Genomic DNA, 20714 nt, shown 5'->3' with positions numbered 1-20714 from the left:
AAATAAATGTACAACTAATTTGCACATAGTCTGAGATACCTAAGGGATCCTAATATTAGACCATAAGGATGGATCACTGGTGATTTACAGAACACCACCAATATCATGTTCTAAATAGCAACATACAGAAATGGTAGTATGTTCTAACTTTGTTTGTCGGCTACCCCCCTTGTGATTCAGTGGAAGAATATCACCAGTAGATAAATAGGTAAGCGCTCAGCACCTATTGCCAGTTAGACAACGGCATCGGCTTTCTTTTTGGGTTTTTTACCATCAAAAAATAAATGAAGAAGACCAGGCAAATATATTGAATGCATACAATGAGAGAGTATAGACTGTATTTCTCTATTGCAATAACAACCTGCCCCCTTTCCCATTTTTGAAAATATCACTAGCAGAATGATGCCCAAGACTAGAGTGTATAGAGTTGGTTTCAAGAGATAAAGAGTTGCTACAAATAGAACGCCTAGTAGCCACCTGATCTGCAATGTAACCTTTTGGCAACCTGTTATGTTTTAATGTGATGAATCTCTCCATGATTGAATATTTCTACGTGATTATGAATGTTTACATCTGTATAGGATGCAGAGACAAACTCAGTTGAATAGATACAAGTTGTTAGGGAGAATTCTCTGTTTAGGCTGAATTTCCTAACCTAGTGAGTCCCCCAGCAGCTTTGCTGGATTTTTGGGGTTTATTTTTTTCTCCTGCCAAGAGTGAGACTCTTTTACCCTCGCTCATGGACATGATTTGAGTGTATCTCTTTGATTATATATGTGTTTAATGGGCTAAGGGGTCTTTCACTCCATAGGGCTTCATGTGTTTTTGTGATGTGTCGTAACACAGGGGTGTCATAGTGACCCCCCAGTATAGACTCCATACCCTGGGACTGACTACTGTCTCCCAGGGCATGTAAAGTCACCATTGACTTTACTAGTCTCAAATTCTGAACAGAACCAGTACAAACCATCATATTGTGGACGTACTGGCCGGGGCAATTCGATCTGTTAGTCGAGGGGGCACGTCTCCGTCCCCCCTGATCGAGTTTTGGCTGGTGGCAGTGGATACTACTTTTTATATCCGACCACGAATATATCCCTATGGGATTTCCCACTTTTCGAGGCTACCAACTTTAATTATTTAATTCCTATAGCCTCGAACATACCGCCGGTTTATTTATTTAATATTTATTCTCCGGTTGGTTTTTTGTGCCAGAACTCGGTTCTAAAATGGCGATTGTGTTCGCTTCTGTGACTCCAACCCAAGTTGAGCCCTTTGTTCCACTTTTTGGCGGGCTTCTCCACAGAAGCCCTCCAAAGTGGTGCCACTCTGTCTGGGGTACTTAGGAGGGGTGGAGGGGGATTTAGGCAACCTGGACTGAGTTGCCTAGGCAACTCAAGTCGCACTCCGTCCTGATTGGCCCAAGTGGTGAGCCGGCCGGCTCACCACTTAGCATGTTTGAGTGACAGCTAGGCTGAGTGAATGGGGGTTTTCTGCATAAAAGCAGGACTTTGGGGACTGGAACTTTAGAAGTCGCCACAGGACCTAAGAATCTGACGAGGGAGAAGCTGAGCCGACCTGCTACGACGACACCACCGGTGGAGCCCTGCTGAACCGTCTCACCACTTTTCCCAACGACAGAGGAGAACTCCAGCCCGGAGAGTCTTCTTCCTTCAACTGGTGGGGATAACCAGTCTGCTTCCTTTTTCGCTTCCTGGAACAACTCGTGGCCGCCTTGCCTGTGCCAAGCACCCCGACAACCGGGATACCACGTTTCACCACTACCGCGAATCAAAGGGTAGTACCTTTAACCAGAAAACTCTGCGGCTGGTTTCTTCCCTGGCAGTGCAACGACCTTCATCTTTCCTCCACGTCGAGATCTTCTCTTCCTCTGGACGACGCCCCGACTTGCACCCACTTCCAGGAACAAATGCCCCTGCTGGAGGATCCTTTCCACCTAAGGTACCGTGTTCCACCTGGCTTCCCTTGCAACTGACTGTACGGGGTAGATTTAGCCCCCGGCTTTCGAACCTGGGTTAGCCTGGGACACCCTGGCTAAACTTTTCTGAGCCTAACTAAAACCTCTCTGAACTCCCTCCAAGACTTTTGAAGCCTGTTGTCATTGTGTGATCTTGGGTACATTTGTGCCCTGCTCTCTCCAAGAGTGGGCCCGGCCTATGGACTTTGGCTCACAAGTAACTTTTGACTTTCCTGCCTTGCTTAAGAGTTCCTAAGTATTAGTGTGGTGTATTTTCCTACATTCTGCCTTTTTCCCTCCCTTTTTCGTTAACTTATTGGAGTGTCATCTATAGTTAAGCACTCACCTCTGTCTGGAAATAAGTGGTGTTAACTAAGACTTGTCTGATAAGGAATAAGGGATGTATATATAATAATAGTAACTGTGTTTAGAGTGATTTACAATATTAGTGCTGGAGTGTTTCAAATAGTGTATTTTTAAATAAATAATTATATACCTTGATACCAAAGCTCTGGTCCGTGTTTGCTTGTGCTATTGTATCTGAGTGCCTATTGTGTATACTTTACATACTGCCTAACTCTTCTTGAGGGAAGTCTGACTGCTCAGCCACAGCTACCAGGTAAATCTGGGTGGTACAGACTGCTACCAAGTGGGTTTACTGCCAACACCTGTAGTCCTAAATCTTTTGCAGTGGTCCCCAAGGGAACTGCACAGGTTTCTGTCTAACACAAGTTGATCCTTTGAGACACCTAATGTATATTTAAATGTGTCCTTTCTTTATAGAAATTGTATGAAAATGAATGTATGCCCGTGATGAAGATTGATACATACTCGGAACGCGTTGGGCCAGTTGCAACAAATAAAAGAAAATTGTTTCTAAACAAATTCAGAAGTTGTCAAATGATATATGTGCTACATTTGAAATTGCCTTCTATGTATGAGGTTACGTATTGTTAAGTTTGCATATTGTTTTGAAAAATAGGATGGTCTGGTCAGTTCCCGCCACTTACATTGGAGATTCTGACACTAGACTAATCTATACAAATACTTATTTAGGCCTAGGCCATACAGAAAGTGTGCAGGGGACGCAGGTTTCCTAATTCGGAAATCTTTCTTTGGCGAAGAACAATCCCCCGAGGTGCAAGATAACTTAGAGAACTTTAGTTTATTTGTCTTTTGTGAAACACCACAGGCCTTCTAAGGCAAGAGACTTTTGCAAGAAGGAGATTTAGCCTCTCAAGGTTTTTGATATTGTTGTACTGAACTGTGAACTTTGGGCTGACGATGCCAAGGAGTGTGCTGTGCTCGAGAGTCCCTCCTTGTTCCTTGCTTCAAACGTGGGGAAGGGAGACCCAGCCTCACCATCCTGATTTATCATTTTGTGAACACTTCTTTCTTTTCTGGTGAACATTATTCCACACTTTTATTTGTAATTTAGGAGTAAGGATTTGCAATTGTTTTATTTTAGTATAGGCCCTTTTTATTTCGCAAGACGCCTCTAGGACTGGCATATTATTATTTGATGGTCGTAGCATGCTCCCATATTAGATTTAGATTAGGCGTTTATCTCACCCATTATAAAGTTCAATAAACACCCTTGACCTGTGATCACTTGTGTCTCTCTTTACTGTTGCCACCATGAGTTCCTTACAGTAGCGTGGTTGACCATGTCAAAAGCAGAGGAAAGATCAATGAGGACAGGAGGAAGGCTTGAGTCGAGATTTGAGAGCAGGTCTTCACTGGTATTCAGGAGAGCAGTTTCTGTTCTTCTGGCTGCTCTAAAGCCAGACTGATGGTCATGGAGACAACCAGCAGATTCGGTATGTAGAGTAAGCGGGGGGATGGCCAGCTTTTCCATGAGTTTGCCCAGGAAGGAATGATGGAGATCGGGCGGTAGTTTGCCAGAGAGAAAGGATCGGCAGAAGGATTTTTCATAAGGGGGTGAACAAGGGAGTGCTTTATGAGGGAGGGGAAATTTCCCGTGGCAAAAGAGTGATTGCAGAAATCGGCCAAGGCTGGAGCGTGGGTGTCAACGTGGTCCTTGATGGTTCTGGAGTAGCAGGGGGATCACCTGCTTGGATGATACTTTCATAGATCGGACTTGTCTAGAAACATCGCCAGGAGTGAACACAGGGAAAGAGGTGAACGGAAGAGGAGAGTGATAGACGGCCGTGGAGGGGCCGAGGGGGGGTAGAGGGAAAGGAAGAGGAGAGAGAAGACAGGATGTCCTGAGTTTTAGTGGTGAAGTGAGAAGCCAGTGCCGTGCAGAGGGCCTGGGATGGAACAGGAGAGTTGGAGACTGCAGCAGGATTGGCCAGCTCCTGGCAGATTTTGAAGAGTTTGGCCGTGTTGTTAGAGGCTGCAGCGACGCAGGCTTGGTTGTATGCTCTCTTCTTGGACAGGACAGAGAGTCTGTATTGCTTTTGGAGCAGGCAGCGGGCCAGTTTGTCAGAGGATGCGCCTGATACTGTCCACTTCCTCTCGGCCACCCTGCACTTGCGTTTAAGGGTGATGAGGTCGGAGTTATACCAAGAGTTGCACTTGAGGTGGGCTTCAAATGGATCCTCATGACCAGGGCAAAGACATCAAGAGTGTTTGTGATAGAGAGATGCAGGTTAGGTTGAGGGCTGTGTCAGAGTGTAAGTCAACGCAGGCGTAGGAGGAGGCGAGAAAGTAGCGGAAAAAGCCTCCACTGACGCATGCTGCGGATGGTCGAGAAGGTGGGTGGCAGTGCTGGGATCGGCTTCACCTGGGGGGACAGAGAGCGTCAAATGGGAAGGGAGAAGAAAGTGGTTGGTCCAAGAGAGAGGAGTGATGAGAGGGTATGGGAGGGGGGGTGTCAGAGGAGATGATCACATCCAGGGTGTGCCCGGCAGTATGAGTCGGGCCAGAGAGTAGAATAGAAAGAGAGATTGAGAGTCGCAGAGATAGTGAAAGAGCCGCGAGATACATGGGGGGGGGCAGCAACCATCGGGCGGATGACATGGCATCATTCAGCAAGATACAGTATCACTGTTTCCCTTTTAGGGATATTCCCTCCATTCCTCATGCCCTAATGGAATACTGCCAACATCCCCTTCAACAACTTGACAAGTCTACTGACAGTATTCCTCAATATCACATAGCAAATAAAGGAACCAAAACTGAGACGAGGAAGCGGGATGATTGCTCCTAATGTGAACCAATGCAGCAGTCTAGTAACTGGAAGAATGCGATTGGCCCGGCATGGTTTAAAACCATGCTGGGAAAAGAAGCATAGAGTTCATCTTCTTACCCAGCTGTGGTGAGAGCAGCCGAGGAGAGAGACCGGGAGTACGGCAGCTGGCGGCACGAGAGATTTACTGCTTTGCAACGTGGGTCGCAACAGTCAGAAGAAGCAGACAGTCTTGCCAAGTCGTGGAAGACCTGGGAATGTCATTCAGAGAAGCTAACGGGTCAAAGCACTTCCAATTGAGACGCTGAGAAGAGGAGAAGCTGCCAAGGGGATCCAAAGGTGTGGTGGAAGCTGACGAACGAACAAAGTGCTCTGCAGACCCGACGACAAGCCTCAGACCAACACGTGAGACATGAGGGACCTCAAAGCTGCTGCTGAGAACCGGTGAGCCCGCTGAGAGGGACGGGCCGCCAGGGTTCTTTGGATGGTGTACCGCCCAGCAAAGGAAACACTGTGAGAGCTGGGGGAACCCTAAACAGGATAATATGGCCATGAGAAAGGGTCTGGGACCGTAGCCATATTAGAAAATACACGTGGTGAAAACAGTATGGCAGAAAAGACTGAAATTAAATGAATGTTAAAAGACCTGGCAGGAGAGTATACTAGGCCAAGCCAAGTGTGTATAAAGTGACCTACACAAAGAAAGTCCTGGCAGGAGAGTATACCAGGCAAAGCAAAGTGGGTGATGTGAACTACAGTGAATGTGAAAAGGAACCTGGCAGGAGAGTTTACCAGGTGTTTGCGAGTCTGGGACCTGCACCCAAATTGTAACAAGGAACTATATGATCGCACCTGGCAGAGGAGTATAACCAATGTTGTTGTGTGAGTCGGAGAATCCCAAGGAAGATTACTTTGAATGTGATAAGGACTTGGGGAAGGCATTTCCCCTGGTATACATTGCAAATCAAGAGGAAGGGAGTTGTTCTCTTGAGCTATAAAGAACTTGGGTGTTCTTTTGAACTTTTCTTTTGGTGGAGAGAAATCTGGGGAAGGGAGTTAGTCAGTGAACTGTGAACATTATTAATTTGGAACTTTTGTTGGATTTACACCTTTTTGTTGAACTTGAACATCTGTGAATTTTGCAAGTCAGAGACATTACCCTTCGCACCTTAGAGTTACTTTTAGAGTGTGAGGGCTGGGATAGGGTTTCGGTCATAGGACATTTCTGCTTTGGACATCTTGACACACGACAGGCACTTAGATTTGGTTGTGGTAGGGAAATACCTGCTTGGCTAGGGACAGTGAGGCATTTTCCAAACCCTTTGTTATTTAATAAAAGTTTATGGCAAACACCATGAGTCCTCTGTCTCAATCATGGCTCTTGACACCAAGGACCACATCAGCACTTCAAAGGGGAGGGTTCTTGCACTTGATATTTGTCAAGCGGATACCTTTCTTTCCATATTTTCACTACACATTGTCTGGGTTACTTGATGGGTCTAAAAGCAGTACCTTCTCTTGCATGTTTTGCATAGTCCCCCTTTTTTATACAGCTTTGGGAGTCTTTTAAAAGATGAGAAATCTGTGGGCGTAAGGCATCCATTATGGGAACAAGTCACTTTAATAATATTCTTTTTGATGGATACAACTTTTCTCAAACAAATGCCTCATTCACCATACCACCTTTGCTTCATCAACATTACCTGAAATCCTGTTTGGGGCAGTTCAACTGTTTGACAGTATCTGTGACCACAGAAAATCGGCTGGGACCCAGGTCACAAATATACCTTCCAAGCAACAGCTTTCTGTACTAAAACATAGCAGACTGCCTGATACAGTCAATAAAAGGATTAACATGTGCACCCCATTTTTATATTTTGTGTGCTCCAAAAGTCTAAAACTCCTCAAGAAGGCAGGACTAGATATTTATTTTTAAATGTTTTTTGAAACTTGGTTGTTTCTTTTTAATATGTATTCAACCCCCCTTTTTGCTGAGTAACTCACAACTGTTTGTTATGTTTTCTTTAGGATGGATATGAGCAACTCCGCCAGCTCTCACAAAATGCCATGAAAGGAGTTATCAGAGTGAAGTTTGTGAACGACCTGGGGGTGGATGAGGCTGGAATAGACCAAGATGGAGTCTTCAAAGAGTTCCTTGAGGAAATAATCAAGAAAGTGTTTGACCCTGCACTGAATCTCTTTAAGGTAGCACTTCAGATACATTCCTATTGCCTGTTGGACATACTATTCTTGCTACAGAACTCCATTTTAAATAACAAACAAACCAAATCTTTTTTCATGTGCTTCCCTTTAGACAACCAGTGGTGATGAAAGACTCTACCCATCCCCTACATCCTACATTCATGAAAACTATTTGCAGCTTTTTGAGTTTGTGGGCAAAATGCTTGGGAAAGCAGTTTATGAGGTAGGAGAAGTTGCACACATTTTCTGATGAACTAATTCCGGCTATGAGTAAATTCCATTGGGGAAAAGTAAGAGGAAACTTGTGGATAAACATAATACAATTTAGGTTTTATATGTCTCTTCATGCCTCAAACCTGTGATGCTCTGTGTTTTCTTACTTCTAAGACAAACTCGTTGCTCCTGAGCTATCCTCCTGGCCTGTATTATGTTACATTAGGTACAATTTGGTTTCCCTGACCACAATGTCATATTAGGCAATTATTTAGTACATTTCTAGAGCTGTTTATCATACTGTTTACAGGTATATCCAGGAAGGCTTTCAAAAACCATATGTTGGAATTGTTTGCTCATTCTTTGACCAGTACAACTTCGGCCTCAACGTTGTTGGCGGTTCATCCATCTACGGCGCTCAATAATGTTCTTGTTGTAAATGAAGCACTTTTAGTCTTGGGCTCAATCCCACCTGAAAATTCTGATGCTCGCGCTACCGACGCTTGTAGCGCGAGCATCAGAATTTTCAGGTGGGATTGAGCCCAAGACTAAAAGTGCTTCATTTACAACAAGAACATTATTCTTTGTGTGAACCGTAATGACACATTAAAGGCCCGGATTTGAAAAAGGCGCAGGTTGTACGCCGAAACACGTGTCATCCAACAGGGGCTGAAAATTCAAAATAAAAAACTTTATCAAATACAACAGAACTTTTGGATTTGTCATTCATAGCAAAAGGAAATACACCAGTAATTTATCTTGGCGCAAATAAATGCAGGCACAGTTGCAACTTTTCCTAGCTAAAAAGGTGTTTGCCTCGGGCAGCATGATGATAAAGGTGGCAAATGCCTCTTGTGCATAAGTGAAGTTTTTCCACGTCTTGTGGAACATGGTGTCGGCTGCATTTCCCACCTACCGGCGGGAGATATCTAGGATGGCTTCGTAGACATAGGCAGAGACGGAAATTAGGCAGCCTTTTATGCTCTTCAAGCTGGCTTAGATGTAGCAGATTGCCGTGGCCATTCGATGAGTACATTGATAGCCATTTGCACTGCTTCGGATGTCGGGTTTTCCTCAGAAGTACAATCGAAGTTGCTGCTTATGGATTTCAATGGCGAACATATATTCGAGGGGATTGTGTCCTTCGACGTATTCCACATCTATGACAGTAATGACCACAGCTGTGCTGCCTCGGAAAAAAAATTTGGTGTATGCGTCCTGCGTCGATGACGTCGATACGCTGTCCTCGAGGGCCTCTGTTGAGGGTTGACGTCACTGGATGTTATATCTAGGACGCACGGCGCCCGTAGCCTCAGTTCCGTTTTTTCGGCGAACGTGTTCGCTTCGGAATCTCGCCACGCTCGGTTCTACTTCGATTGTGAAAATGTTTTCCTCTTATTCTACCCCGAAGTCAGGCTTCAAATTACGGACCCGCACGGCGTCTGCCTCTGGTGCCTTGGCGAGAGCCACGCCACCGACGACTGGGATGACTGCCAGTCCATGAAGTCGAAGGCCTTGTTAGGGAGTATTCTCTGTAAAGGCTAATTTCCCAAACCTAGTGAGTCCCCCAGCAGCTTTGCTGGATTTTTGGGGTTTATTTTTTTCTCCTGCTAAGAGTGAGACTCTCTTTCTCCCACTCTTAGACATGATTTGAGATATCCTTTGACTTTGAAATGTGTTTTATGGGCTATGGGGTCTTTTACTCCATAGGGTTTCATGTGTTTTTGGTAAGTGTGTTACACAGCACCCTCAGTGCAGTAACACAGTGGTGTCATAGTGACCCCCAAACATAGACTCCATACCCTGGGACTGACTACTGTCTCCCAGCGCATGTAAAGTCACCATTGACTTTACTAGTCTTAAATTGTGAACAGAACCAGTACAAACCATCATATTGTGGTAATACTGGTAGGGGTAATTAGATTGCCCCTGGGTCTGTTTTTCGAGGGGGCACTGTGCAGTCCCCCCTGGTCGAGTTTCTGGCTGGTGGCAGTGGTTACCACGCAAAATATTCCACCGCAATATTTCCTATGGGAGTTTCCCATTCATTTTAAACGCATCACTTTTTTTGGTGCAATGTTAAAGATATCGCCGAGTTATTTATTTAATATTTATACCCCGGTTCGCCTCTGTAACTCCAACCCAAGTCGAGCCCTTTGTTCCACTTTTGGCGGGCTTCTGCACGGAAGCCCTCCAAAGTGGTGCCACTCTGTCTGGGTCTACAGGATGTGTGGGAGGGGGGTTTAGGCACTCTTGGACTGCCTCAGCAACGTAAGTCGCACTCTTGTGTGATTGGCCCAGTGGTGAGCCGCCCGGCTCACCACTTAGCATGTTTGAGTGACAGCTAGGACTGATGAATGGGGGTTTTCTGCATAAAAGCAGGGCTTTGGGGACTGGAACTTCAGAAGTCACCACAGGACCAAAGAATCCGAAGAGGGAGAAGCTGAGCCGACCTGCAACGACGACATCACCGGTGGAGCCCTGCTGAACTGCCTCACCACTTCCCGACGACAGAGAAGATCTTCATCTCGGAGAGTCTTCTTCCTCTGAACTGGTGGGGATAACCAGTTCGCCCTTTTTTCGCCTTCCTGGATCATCTCGTGGTCGAATCATCCGTGCCAAGCACCCCTGCGGTCAGATAGCCACGCTTCACCACTACCGCGAATAAAAGGGTAGTACTTTTAACCAGGAAACTCTGCGGCTGGTTTCTTCCCAGGCAGTGCACCGACCTCCAGCTTTCCTCCATGTCGAGATCTTCTCTTCCCCTGGATGAAGCACCGACTTGCACCCGCTGCCAGGAACAACTGTCCCCGCTGGAGCTTTCTCACCATTTCAGGTACTGTGTCCCGCCTGGTCTCTCTTGCAACAGACTGTTCAAGGTGTCCCGTAAATCCTTGACTCTCCATCCTGGGGTGACGTGGGACCTGTTAACTAACTTTCTCTGAACTGATCCAACTCTTTTTGAACTACCTGCAAAGACTTTTAAAGTATAATCCAACTGTGTGATCTTGGACACATTCCGCCTTACTCTCTCCAAGAGTGGGCCTGGCCTATGAACTTTCTTGCTCTACAGTAGACTCTGCCTTTCTTGACTTGCTGTGGTTCTTTTAAAAGTGTTGGTATTGTGTGCTTTCCTAATTCTGCCTTTTCCCTCCCTTTTTAACTAACTTATTGGAGTGCCATCTTAGGCTAAGCGCTCACCTCTGTCTGCAAATAAGTGGTGTTTTAACTAAGACTTGTGCAATAAGTAACCCGGGATGTATATATATTGATAGTGACTGTGTTTGAACTTGCTTGCCATATTAGTGTTAGTGTATTTTACACGTGTGTTTTTAAATAAATAATTATATACTTTTATACTCAAGCTCTGGTCAGTGTTTGCTTGTGCTACTGTATCCTTGTACCTATTTTGTATACTCTATATACTGTCTAACTCTTCTTGAGAGAAGTCTGGCTGCTCAGCCATGGCTACCAGGTAAATCTGGGTGGTACAGACTGCTACCAATTGGGTTTACTGCCAACACCTGTAGTCCTAAGCCTTTTGCAGTGGCCCCTAAGGGAACTGCACAGGTTTCTGCCTAACAGGCCTTGCGGGAGCGGGAGAAGAAATTGTCGGTAGGTAGGGTTTGTAAACCCCGTAAGTCGAAATCTGCTGGGCTTTCGACCGACGATTCGAGGGGCGACTCTCTGCGTCGGCGTAAGTCCAGGGGGGTCTCGGTCTCGGAGTGGGTCCCGCCATTCCTCTGCCTCTTTTAGGCATTCTCGGAAGCGCCATCACCGGTCACCTTCCCCGTCCTCGTCTGAGGACTCTGCCAGACGGCGGGTGGCTTGTCCCACCAAGCATTCATCGCCAGCCGAATGGGATGCATTCCGCCAGCAGATGATGGTGATTTTTGAATCGCAGGGCACCGTTCCGTCCGCCCCTTCGAGAGAAGCCGGCAAGGAACGAGTTAGAGCCACCGCTCGCACGCCTTTGAGCTCGAGCGGTCGGCGCGATCATCGGGAGCCGTCAAGGTCCCGCTCGGACAAGGTTGATCGCAATAGCCGTGCCAGGTCCAGGTCCCGGTCCTCAAAGCCGTCGAGACCGTCGGAGCCTGTTAGGCCTTCTAAGAAGGCATCGACGCCATCAGCGTCATGTCCGTCGAGGGACTCTCTCTCGAGGGTCCGGCTTCGAAGAAGTAGTAGACGTGCTCGGGGTCCCAGCCTCAAAGCCGTTGTCGAAGTCATCGGCGCCTCGGTCGACGTCGACGCCGATTCCATCGGCGCCCTCGATGCCTTTTGAGGAGGATTTACCGGTGGTGCCCCGGAGGGCCGTGGAACCTCAGAGGAAGGTTCTCAGTAAATTAGTGAGGCCTGTGTTTGAGCCCTTCTCTGGTCATCCCCCCAGGATGGATTTGTTCCAGCCTTTGGACTACATTTCAGAGGTGGAAGAAGGGCCGGATGAGGAGGGGGTTGTGCCTCCTGAGGTTCCTGATGACCTGTTGTCTGGTCACAGCCAAATGGAAGACCTGCGTCAGTCCTTACATGATGCCAGTGGTCTTGACACCTCTCTGCAGGTTCAGTTTGGCAGGCCTGAGCCTGGTACTCATGCCGAGTCCTCGTACAGGCGTCTCATGTCGAGGGTGACTGAGTACTTGGGGTGGTCCACCTGTTGATTTTCTGCAGGATGATCTGACAGACATCCTGGACCAAGGTCCACCCACTGACCCAGTGTTGCCATTTCATATGGCCTTGCAAAGAAGTGTGGCGGCGGCTTGGACTGCTCCGGAGAGTCTCCCAGCATTGGGTAAGTCGCTTCTGAGAAAATACCGTCCAACCAGTGGTGACCCCTGCTACTTGTCTACGCACCCCACTCCGGAGTGTTTGGTGGTGCAGGCGGCTACAGCCTAGCAAAGCAGGCTGCGTACCCTACCATCCCTCCTGATAGGGACAACAAGTGCTTTGATGGCTGGGCAAAGAAAGTATTTTCATCTGGGGGTATGGCTTTAAAGGCAGCCAACTCCGTTTGTGCGTTAGCAAGATTCACTCACACTCTGTGGAGTTGTGCATCTTTGGCGGCTGAACATATTCCCGAAGGGGATGAACGGGATGGCTTTCTGTCGGGTCTGGACGTGGCAGACTGTGTCAGCCGGTCCATGGTGGCGAGCACCGTGATGCACAGGTTTGCGTGGTTGCGGAAGTCGGGTTTGCTCCTGATGTGCAGTCCCGGCTTCTCAACATGCCCTTTGATGGTGTCCATCTTTTTGACAGCAAGGCTTACGAGAGCCTTTAGAGGTTGCAGACCTCCAAAGCTGCAGCAAAGTCGTTGAGCGCTGCAGTACCTCAACCTCCGCCTTTTCGTCCTAGGGGACAGCAATGGAGGGGAGGTTCCTTTCAATACTAATCTTCCTTTGGTAGATCGAGAGGAGCTGCCAGTCAAAGGGGCCAACGTAGGAGTACCAGAGGTGGAAAACAAGGTACTTGAGGTGTTAAAGCCGCTCGGGCAGTTGCCTCCTTGTCCTCAGGCACTGCCGCAGCTGCTTCCGCTCAGACATTAGGCCATGGCCCATGGTTCGCCGGTTGGGGGAAGGCTGACTCAGCATCTTGTAGAATGGCGTGCCATTAGTTCAGATATGTGGGTTCTGGAGATCTTAGCCCAAGGCTACTGTCTTCCTTTCCGGCAGAGGCCTCACGACAATCCACCGGGGAAGCTCTCTTTGAAGCGTCCGGATCCGCTCCTTGCGCAGGAAATCCTATCCCTTCTGGAGAAAGGCGCCATAGAACTGGTGCCTGTAGCAGAGAGGAACAAGGGATGGTATTCCCCATATTTTTTGATCCCGAAAAAAGACAGAGGATTGAGACCCATCATGGACTTGCATGGTTTAAACAAGCTCCTCAGGAAGGACAAGTTCAAGATGGTCACTCTTTATCAAGTCCTCCAGGCCCTTCAACTTCAGGATTGGTTGGTGTCTCTCAACCTCAAGGATGCTTACTTTCATGTGCTGATTCGTCCCAAGCACAGGAAGTACCTGAGGTTCGCAGTTGGCAACTCGCATTTTCAGTTTCGGGTCCTGCCGTTCGGATTGACCTCCGCCCCGAGGGTCTTCACCAAGCTCATGGTGGTTGTGGCAGCGTTTCTCAGGAAAGGGGGGATTTACGTCTACCCCTACCTGGACGATTGGTTGATCAAGGCGCGCTCTCCCGAGCAAGCCCTGGATCATCTGTCCGTCACCTGCCACTCCCTTCATGAGCTGGGTTTCTCCCTCAATTTAAAGAAGTCCCATTTGACACCTACCCAACGGCTCCAGTGCATCGGAGCAGTGCTCGACACATCCCTGGGACAGTGTTCGCCTCCTCAGGTGAGGGCTCATCACATTCTGCAGATGGTGGACAAGTTTCAACATGCCCAGAGTCTCCCGGCGTTCGAGTACTTGAGGTTGCTCGGCCTCATGGCATCCTGCATTCTACTGGTGCCAGAGGCCAGGCTGCGGATGAGATCTCTGCAGTGGGCTCTCAAGATGCAGTGGTCGCAGTTCTCTGGCAGGATGTCGGATCCCGTTCAGATTCCACCCTCGGTCGCCCAGGATCTTCTGTGGTGAGCCGTCGAAGGCAATCTGATGAGGATAGCACCATTTTGGCTACCCTGGCCGGAGGTATCAATCGTGACGGACGCATCCCTCACGGGATGGGGAGCTCATGCCAACGAGTTGACAGTCAGCGGTCGTTAGTCTCCGTCGGAGTCCAGACTCCACATCAATCTGTTAGAGCTGCGGGCTGTCAGGCTAGCCCTGAATGCTTTTCTGCCGTCTGTGCGGGGGAAGAGGGTCCAGATTATGACGCACAATACAGTGGCCATGCACCACTACAACAAAAAAGGGGGGGCAGGGTCACTCGCACTGTGCAGAGAGGCGATGCAGCTCTGGTTCTGGGCCATCCAGCAGGAGATTTCGGTCACTGCAGTTCATCTGGCCAGAGACGAAAACGAGACAGCGACCCTCTGAGCAGGCAGAGCACGGTCTCTCACGAGTGGGAGCTGGCTCAGGAAGTTCTTCTAGAGATCTTTGCCCTTTGGGGGACCCCACAAGTGGATCTCTTCGCCACCAGTGTCAAACGGAAGTGCGAAAGATTCTGCTCGTGGGAATTTCCTCCAAGAGGAGCCTTAGGGGACGCGTTGGTAGTGGAATGGTCCTTCCCACTGCTGTACACGTTTCCTCTAGTGCCGTCATTCCACAAGTGTTGCGGAGGTAACAGAGGTTTGGTTCCCGAATGATCCTCATTGCTCTGGCATGGGCCAGGAGAGCGTGGTACCCGGACCTTCTCGACAAGTCCATCTGCCCTCCACGCCGTCTTCCCTATCGAGTCGATCTGCTCTCACGGGAGGGTGGTCGGGTTCTCCATCCAGAGGTCAGGTCTCTCAGCCTTTATGCTTGGTATCTGAAAGGTTGAGGTATAAGGATTGGGACCTCCCTGAAGACGTGATGGAGGTGTTGCTTTCGGCCAGAAGGCCCGCAACAAAATCCCTGTACCGTTGCCATTGGAGAAAGTTCTGCGACTGGTGCAGGGTACAGAATGTGGATCCTTTTCAATGTTCCATTCCTGTGGTTCTGTCTTTTTTGCTTTCGTTGGCCCACAAGGTCCTTCAAGTGGGTACCATTAAGGGTTACCTGGCGTCCTGGCAATACTTAAGCGCTCGTCTGAGGAGTGTTCTTATTTTAAGATTCCTTTGATTTCTCAGTTTCTAAAAGGGCTAACTAATGTGTTTCCACCAGCGCCTTTCCAGGTGCCGGGATGGGATTTGAACTTAGTTTTAAAGTTCCTAATGGGAGCTCCGTTTGAGCCCTTACATTCTTGTCTGTTGAGACAATTGTCCTTTCAGACTGTATTTTTAGTTGTGGTTACTTCCGCTCGCAGAGTGAGTGAGTTGCAGGCACTTTCCTCCAAGCCACCTTTCACAGTGTTCCATAAGGACAGGGTTGTCCTTAGGGTTCGTCCTTCTTTTCTTCCGAAGATTGTGTCGGAATTTCATTTGAGCCAGAAGGTAATTCTTCCTGCGTTTTATCCTCTTCCGCATCCTGGTAAGGAAGAGGAGAGGCTCCATAGGTTGGATCCTAGGAGAGCTTTGATTTTCTATCTCTCATGGATGTCCCTGGTCAGAGTGGACGATCAGATCTTTGTTGGATACGCTGGAAGGCGTTGAGGTCAAGCTGTTTCCAAGCAGACCTTGTCCAGATGGATCATTTTGACAATCTCTGAATGTTACCATTTGGCGGGTAAGAACCCTCCAGTGGGCTTACGGGCTCATTCTACTAGGGGGGTGGCTGCCTCCAATGCTCTGCAGAGGGGTTTTCCCATTCGTAATATTTGTGAAGCAGCCACATGGGCCTCTGTCCATACTTTTGTAAGGCACTATTCCCTGAACTCCATCCATGGGCAAGATTTGGCCTTTGGTAAGGCGGTACTCTATTCAGCAATTTGATTGGGCGTTCTAAAATTCTAAATTCTTTTTCCCACCTCCAGACGTTGGTACTGCTTTGAGAGTCTGTCATAGATGTGGAATACGTCGGAGGACACAATCCCCTCGAAGAACAAGTTACTTTCTTACCTGGTAATGTTCTTTCGATGGGATTTTCCTCTGACGTATTCCACATCGAACCCTCCCTGCCCCTCTACAGAATTTCTTATACGATTGCAGCTTACGTTTCTGCAAGGCTTTCTGTGGTCCTACTGGCTTAAGATTGGTGGCACACATTCTGGGGAAAAAACGACAATTTAGGCTACGGGCGTTGTGCATCCTAGATATAACATCTGGTGAAGTCGACCCTCGACGGAGGCCCTCGAGGACAGCGTATCGACGTCATCGACGCAGGAAGCCTACGCCGAAAAAAAATTCCAAGGCAGCACAGCTGTGGTGATTACTGTCATAGATGTGGAATACGTCGGAGGAACATCTCATCGAAAGAACGTTACCGGGTAAGAAAGCAACTTGTTCTTTGGCCCAAGGCCAACAATTCCTTAGAGAAATGTAAAGAGCCAAAGATTACAGCCAAGTACTGTGAGAAACCTCACATTTACTCCCCAGGGATCTTTTGGGCAGGTGGCCAGAGAAGGGCCATCGCTTTTGGATCTCGACCCTTGGGGTGGACTAGCAAGGGAGGATCACCTGGGCGGAGGGTCCTTGGGGATTGGGGCGAGGGTACCTGAAGGCGAAACCCAGTTTTCCATGTTTGCTGACATTGATTCATCTTATCCTCCCTCAGCCTTTGTAGCATATTGCTGTCCAAATCCTACTTTTCCCCTGAAGTTAGACCAAGTACTGAGAAGAAGAAACTAATCCTGACAGAGTAATGAAAATGACCTATAGGAGACACCACTATAGTACTGAGACGAAGAAGAGGGAGCCTAAAGGCTGGAGAGTGAAGGTCAGGCATGTCCTGTTAATTGGACTAATTGTGGTTGTTGGGCAGAAACATGTGCAGTTCCCTTAGGGACCACGGCAAGAGATTTAAGACTACAGGTGTTTGGCAGTAAACCCACTTGGTAGCAGTCTGTACCACACAGATTCACTTGGTAGCTGTGGCTGAGCAGTCGGACTTCCCTCAAGAAGAGTTAGGCAGTATGCAGAGTATACACAATAGGTACAGACACACAGTAGCATGCCAGTAGGGGGCATGCCAGTTGTAGTAACTCAGTGTCTTGGGTCTGTTGTTCTGACAGCCAGTACGTGGCAAACTGTAGTTGGCACGCTACAAAATACCCCTCAAAATCCGCCACTTTTATCCCTCCCTGTTCGTATGGTCTCTGTCATTTCTCTAGTGACATTCTACATCTCAAGTTGTGCCATAGGAAGCTCTGGCAAGTAGTGTTCAGTGTCCTCCTAGAGAAGGCTTTGGGTATATTATATGGAACGTTCATGAAATAATGAAGCAGCCTCGGAAGCACTACCATTTTCAACAGCGTGGCCCTTCCCATTAATGAAAGCGGCAGGTTGGCCCAAAATTTCATGGAGTTCTCTATTTTATTCACCGCCTTTAACATGTTCTGCATATGTTCTACTAAGGGTCGTGGAAGATGTCTACCCCCAGGTATCTAAATGTGTCAATTTCCCATTTAATCGGTAACTCTGGTAAAGCACTGCAGGGTCTTCCCATGTACGCTGCGAGGGGGAATAAACTTGACTTGTGTGCATTTATTGTAATCCCAGAAAGGTCCGCATAGCGCTCCAAAAACATCTAATATGTATTGTAAATTGGTCTCTGGAAAAAGCATATCATCCGCATACAGGAAGACCAGGTGTGTGCTGCCCTGTATTCTGATGCCTGCCTCATGATATTCTTTCTGTAAATATACTGCTTACGGTTCAAAGGTCAATATAAGTAACTTAGGGGACCAAGGACAGCCCTGCCTCGTACCTTTGCTTAACCTCCATTGTTCCGATATAGTGGTACCTGTCTTGGCTCTCACGACTGGGTTGCTGTACAGTAGCTTTACCCATTTAATATACATGGGGCCCATGCTGAAACCTTTCAACACTGTTAGTAACCATGGCCACCTGACCGAGTCAAATGCCTTGACTGCATCCAGCGAGGTTACTGCCATAAGCTGGGTGATGTCTTGGGTATGGTCGATGACATGGTGCAATCGTCTTAGATTACATGTGATATTCCAATTTGGGAGATAACCTGACTGATCTAGGTGTATGAGTTTGTGAATTACTGGCTTCAACCTGTTAGCCATCAGAGCCCTCAGTATCTTCCCCTCTTCATTGAGCAGCAACAGGGGTCTGTAAGAGCTGCATTTGGTATTGGGTTTGTTAGGCTTCAGTAATGGGACTATAATTGACTCCCTTAATATCAGCGGCAAAATGCCTTTATCTAGTTATTCATTCAGCATTGGCAATAATGAGGGAGTGATCTCTGCCATAAATTCTTTATAGAACTCACTTGGTAGTCAGTCCGCACCTGGAGACTTACCTTACGCCAACCCTTTTATGGTGTGTTCCAGCTCCTCTTTGGTTATGGCGGCTTCAAGCTTGTCCACCGCTTCTTCATCTAGGTTTGGAAGATCTATCCGCGCTAAGGCTTCTTCTATCCCTGACTCATGGGTATCTGATGTCTCCTAGTATAACTTCTTATAAAAATCATAAAAATATTTGTTTATGTCCTGTTGTGTCTCATAGATCTCCCATTACTCGCTGTGATTGCCCGAATCATGCTCCGCTCCATTTCACTTTTGTATAACCAGGCTAGCAAGCGTCCCGGTTTGCCCCCTTCGGCGTGCTGCCATTCCACATATTTCCTGTAACTCAATTTACCTAATCTATCCCAGTGTACTAAGCACTCATGCTTCAGGGCAATCGCCTCTTGAGCGCTCTCGCTGTGTAGATCTATCTGACAGTTTATGGCTTCTAATTTGATTTCCGCCTTACGTAAGTCATTCTCTGTTGCGGGCTGAACCCTGTTCGCCTTGGCGATTGCAGTGCCCCTGATCACCACTTTGAAGGCTTCCCATAACGTGTCCGCTGATGCCACACTTCCTGCATTATAGGTGAAGAACTCCTGCACCCCTTCTCTTAACAGTTCTCGGAATGCTTTGTCCCTCATAGACTCATTCCTAAGTCTCTATTTCGCGATGCGTGCTCTCGAGGAGGAAACTCGCCATGTGACCACAAGTGGGGCATGATCTGACAACACTCGTGCTTTATATTCCGCCCTCTCGAATTCACCCAGGGTGTCTTCTGTAAAAATATCCAATCTAGTGTACAGGTCTTGGGGAGCGGTGTAATGCAAATATCCACGGGCCAGTGGGTGTAGAGTCTGCCATATGTCTGAGAGTTTAATGCTTGCAACAATGTGCATAGGGCTTTGGCGGAGGGGGCACGGTGCGTAAATTTGTCATCTGATCTGTCCAGTGTAGGGTTGAGCGTGCAATTAAAATCCCCTCCCCATATCAATGTGCCATCTCTGTGTGGACTTATTAGTGGGTATAACGTGTGGAAATAAGCCACAGTCTCTTGGTTTGCTGCATATCTGTTGATAATACAAAATTCTCTTCGCTTAACACAAGCTCGCAATACAAACATCCTGCCCTCTTTATCTTGGAAAGTCTCGAGCACCCTCAAAGGTACCGACGGTGCAACCCATATTATTACGCTCCTAGCATAAGTAGAGTATGACCAGCCCAGCGTCGTACCTCTCCATTTTGTTGCAAGAGCAATCTGTTTCTCTTTTGTGAGGTGCGTTTCTTGCAGGAGCGCAATCTCAATTTTCTGACGCCTTAAGTAAGTCATAATTCTGTTACATTTAATGTAACTGCTGAGGCCTCTGACATTCCAGCTTACTATTCTAAGTTCCCCCATCACACTTAAAAATTCTGAAATGTACCATCAGTCTAACGTTCAAGTTCAGCATATACAGTGTAGACTCATAGGATCACTCCCGTCTAACTACCCCAAATCCCTTGCCCCCCCCAACAATTGCCCAGCTGAATCCCTTGTGCTCAGGCCTCCCCACTTCTTGCCTCCGCTCTAGGGTCTTGTCCTGGTGCGTGGGGCAGTAGGCGGATACGTAACTGCTAGTATGCAAACAAATCCAATCTTAGGTGTAGGACGCTCCTACGTAGTGCGATCTTAAATGACCACCACGTTATTGGCTCCTGCATTTAGCAACTCTTGTGTTCTGAGGCTTATAATTACATACCTCGGCTGCCTTGTAATTGTCGTGGTCTTCTGCGTGTGACTACTCATCGCTACTGGGACCGACCTCTGCTCCGTTTGGCAAATTCTGCATGTCCATCCATATGTATGTGTCTTCCGGGTTATCAAAGAAAATGTTGCGACCTTTGTGAATTACTTTGAGTTTAGCCAGATACAGCAACATGGACTTCAGGTTAGCCGCTCGTAGTCTTCTTTTTTTTTTTAAATTTGGTTTTTATTAGGTTTTAACACATAACAATTTCTCAATGGAAAGGAAACAAAAGCAAAAGTTACATATGGATTCATAGGCTTTAAACAGGTGGAACTAAAACCAGAATACATTGCACAATTTCGTAACCATGAACCAAACTGAATAACAGTGAAAACGTTTTACTTGGATCCCTCGTTTTCTTCATTCTCTTACACTTTCCCCCCACCCCACACCCCCCATGGACTAGGAAGTCATGTTACCAAGGAGTCTTGCTGGTATGGTCATG

General features: G+C 47.6%; 1 protein-coding gene across 3 annotated transcripts in view; it reads left to right on the top strand.

Annotated features, from left to right (window-relative positions):
* Nucleotides 1-20714, top strand: part of UBE3B (ubiquitin protein ligase E3B) — a 2019282-nt gene that overhangs the window by 1475005 nt on the left and 523563 nt on the right. For all 3 annotated transcript variants that reach the window (XM_069619417.1, XM_069619418.1, XM_069619419.1), the window contains exons 20-21: nt 7161-7337; nt 7447-7557. In XM_069619417.1, the coding sequence (XP_069475518.1) occupies nt 7161-7337; nt 7447-7557 (288 nt within the window). The remainder of the gene's footprint in view (nt 1-7160; nt 7338-7446; nt 7558-20714) is intronic.

The sequence above is a fragment of the Ambystoma mexicanum genome, chromosome 10 (assembly GCF_040938575.1).
Source record: "Ambystoma mexicanum isolate Mex_15411 chromosome 10, UKY_AmexF1_1, whole genome shotgun sequence".
Taxonomy (NCBI): Eukaryota; Metazoa; Chordata; class Amphibia; order Caudata; family Ambystomatidae; genus Ambystoma; species Ambystoma mexicanum.
Note: the sequence above shows the minus strand (reverse complement) of the source record. Positions and strands in the feature narration are given on the sequence as shown.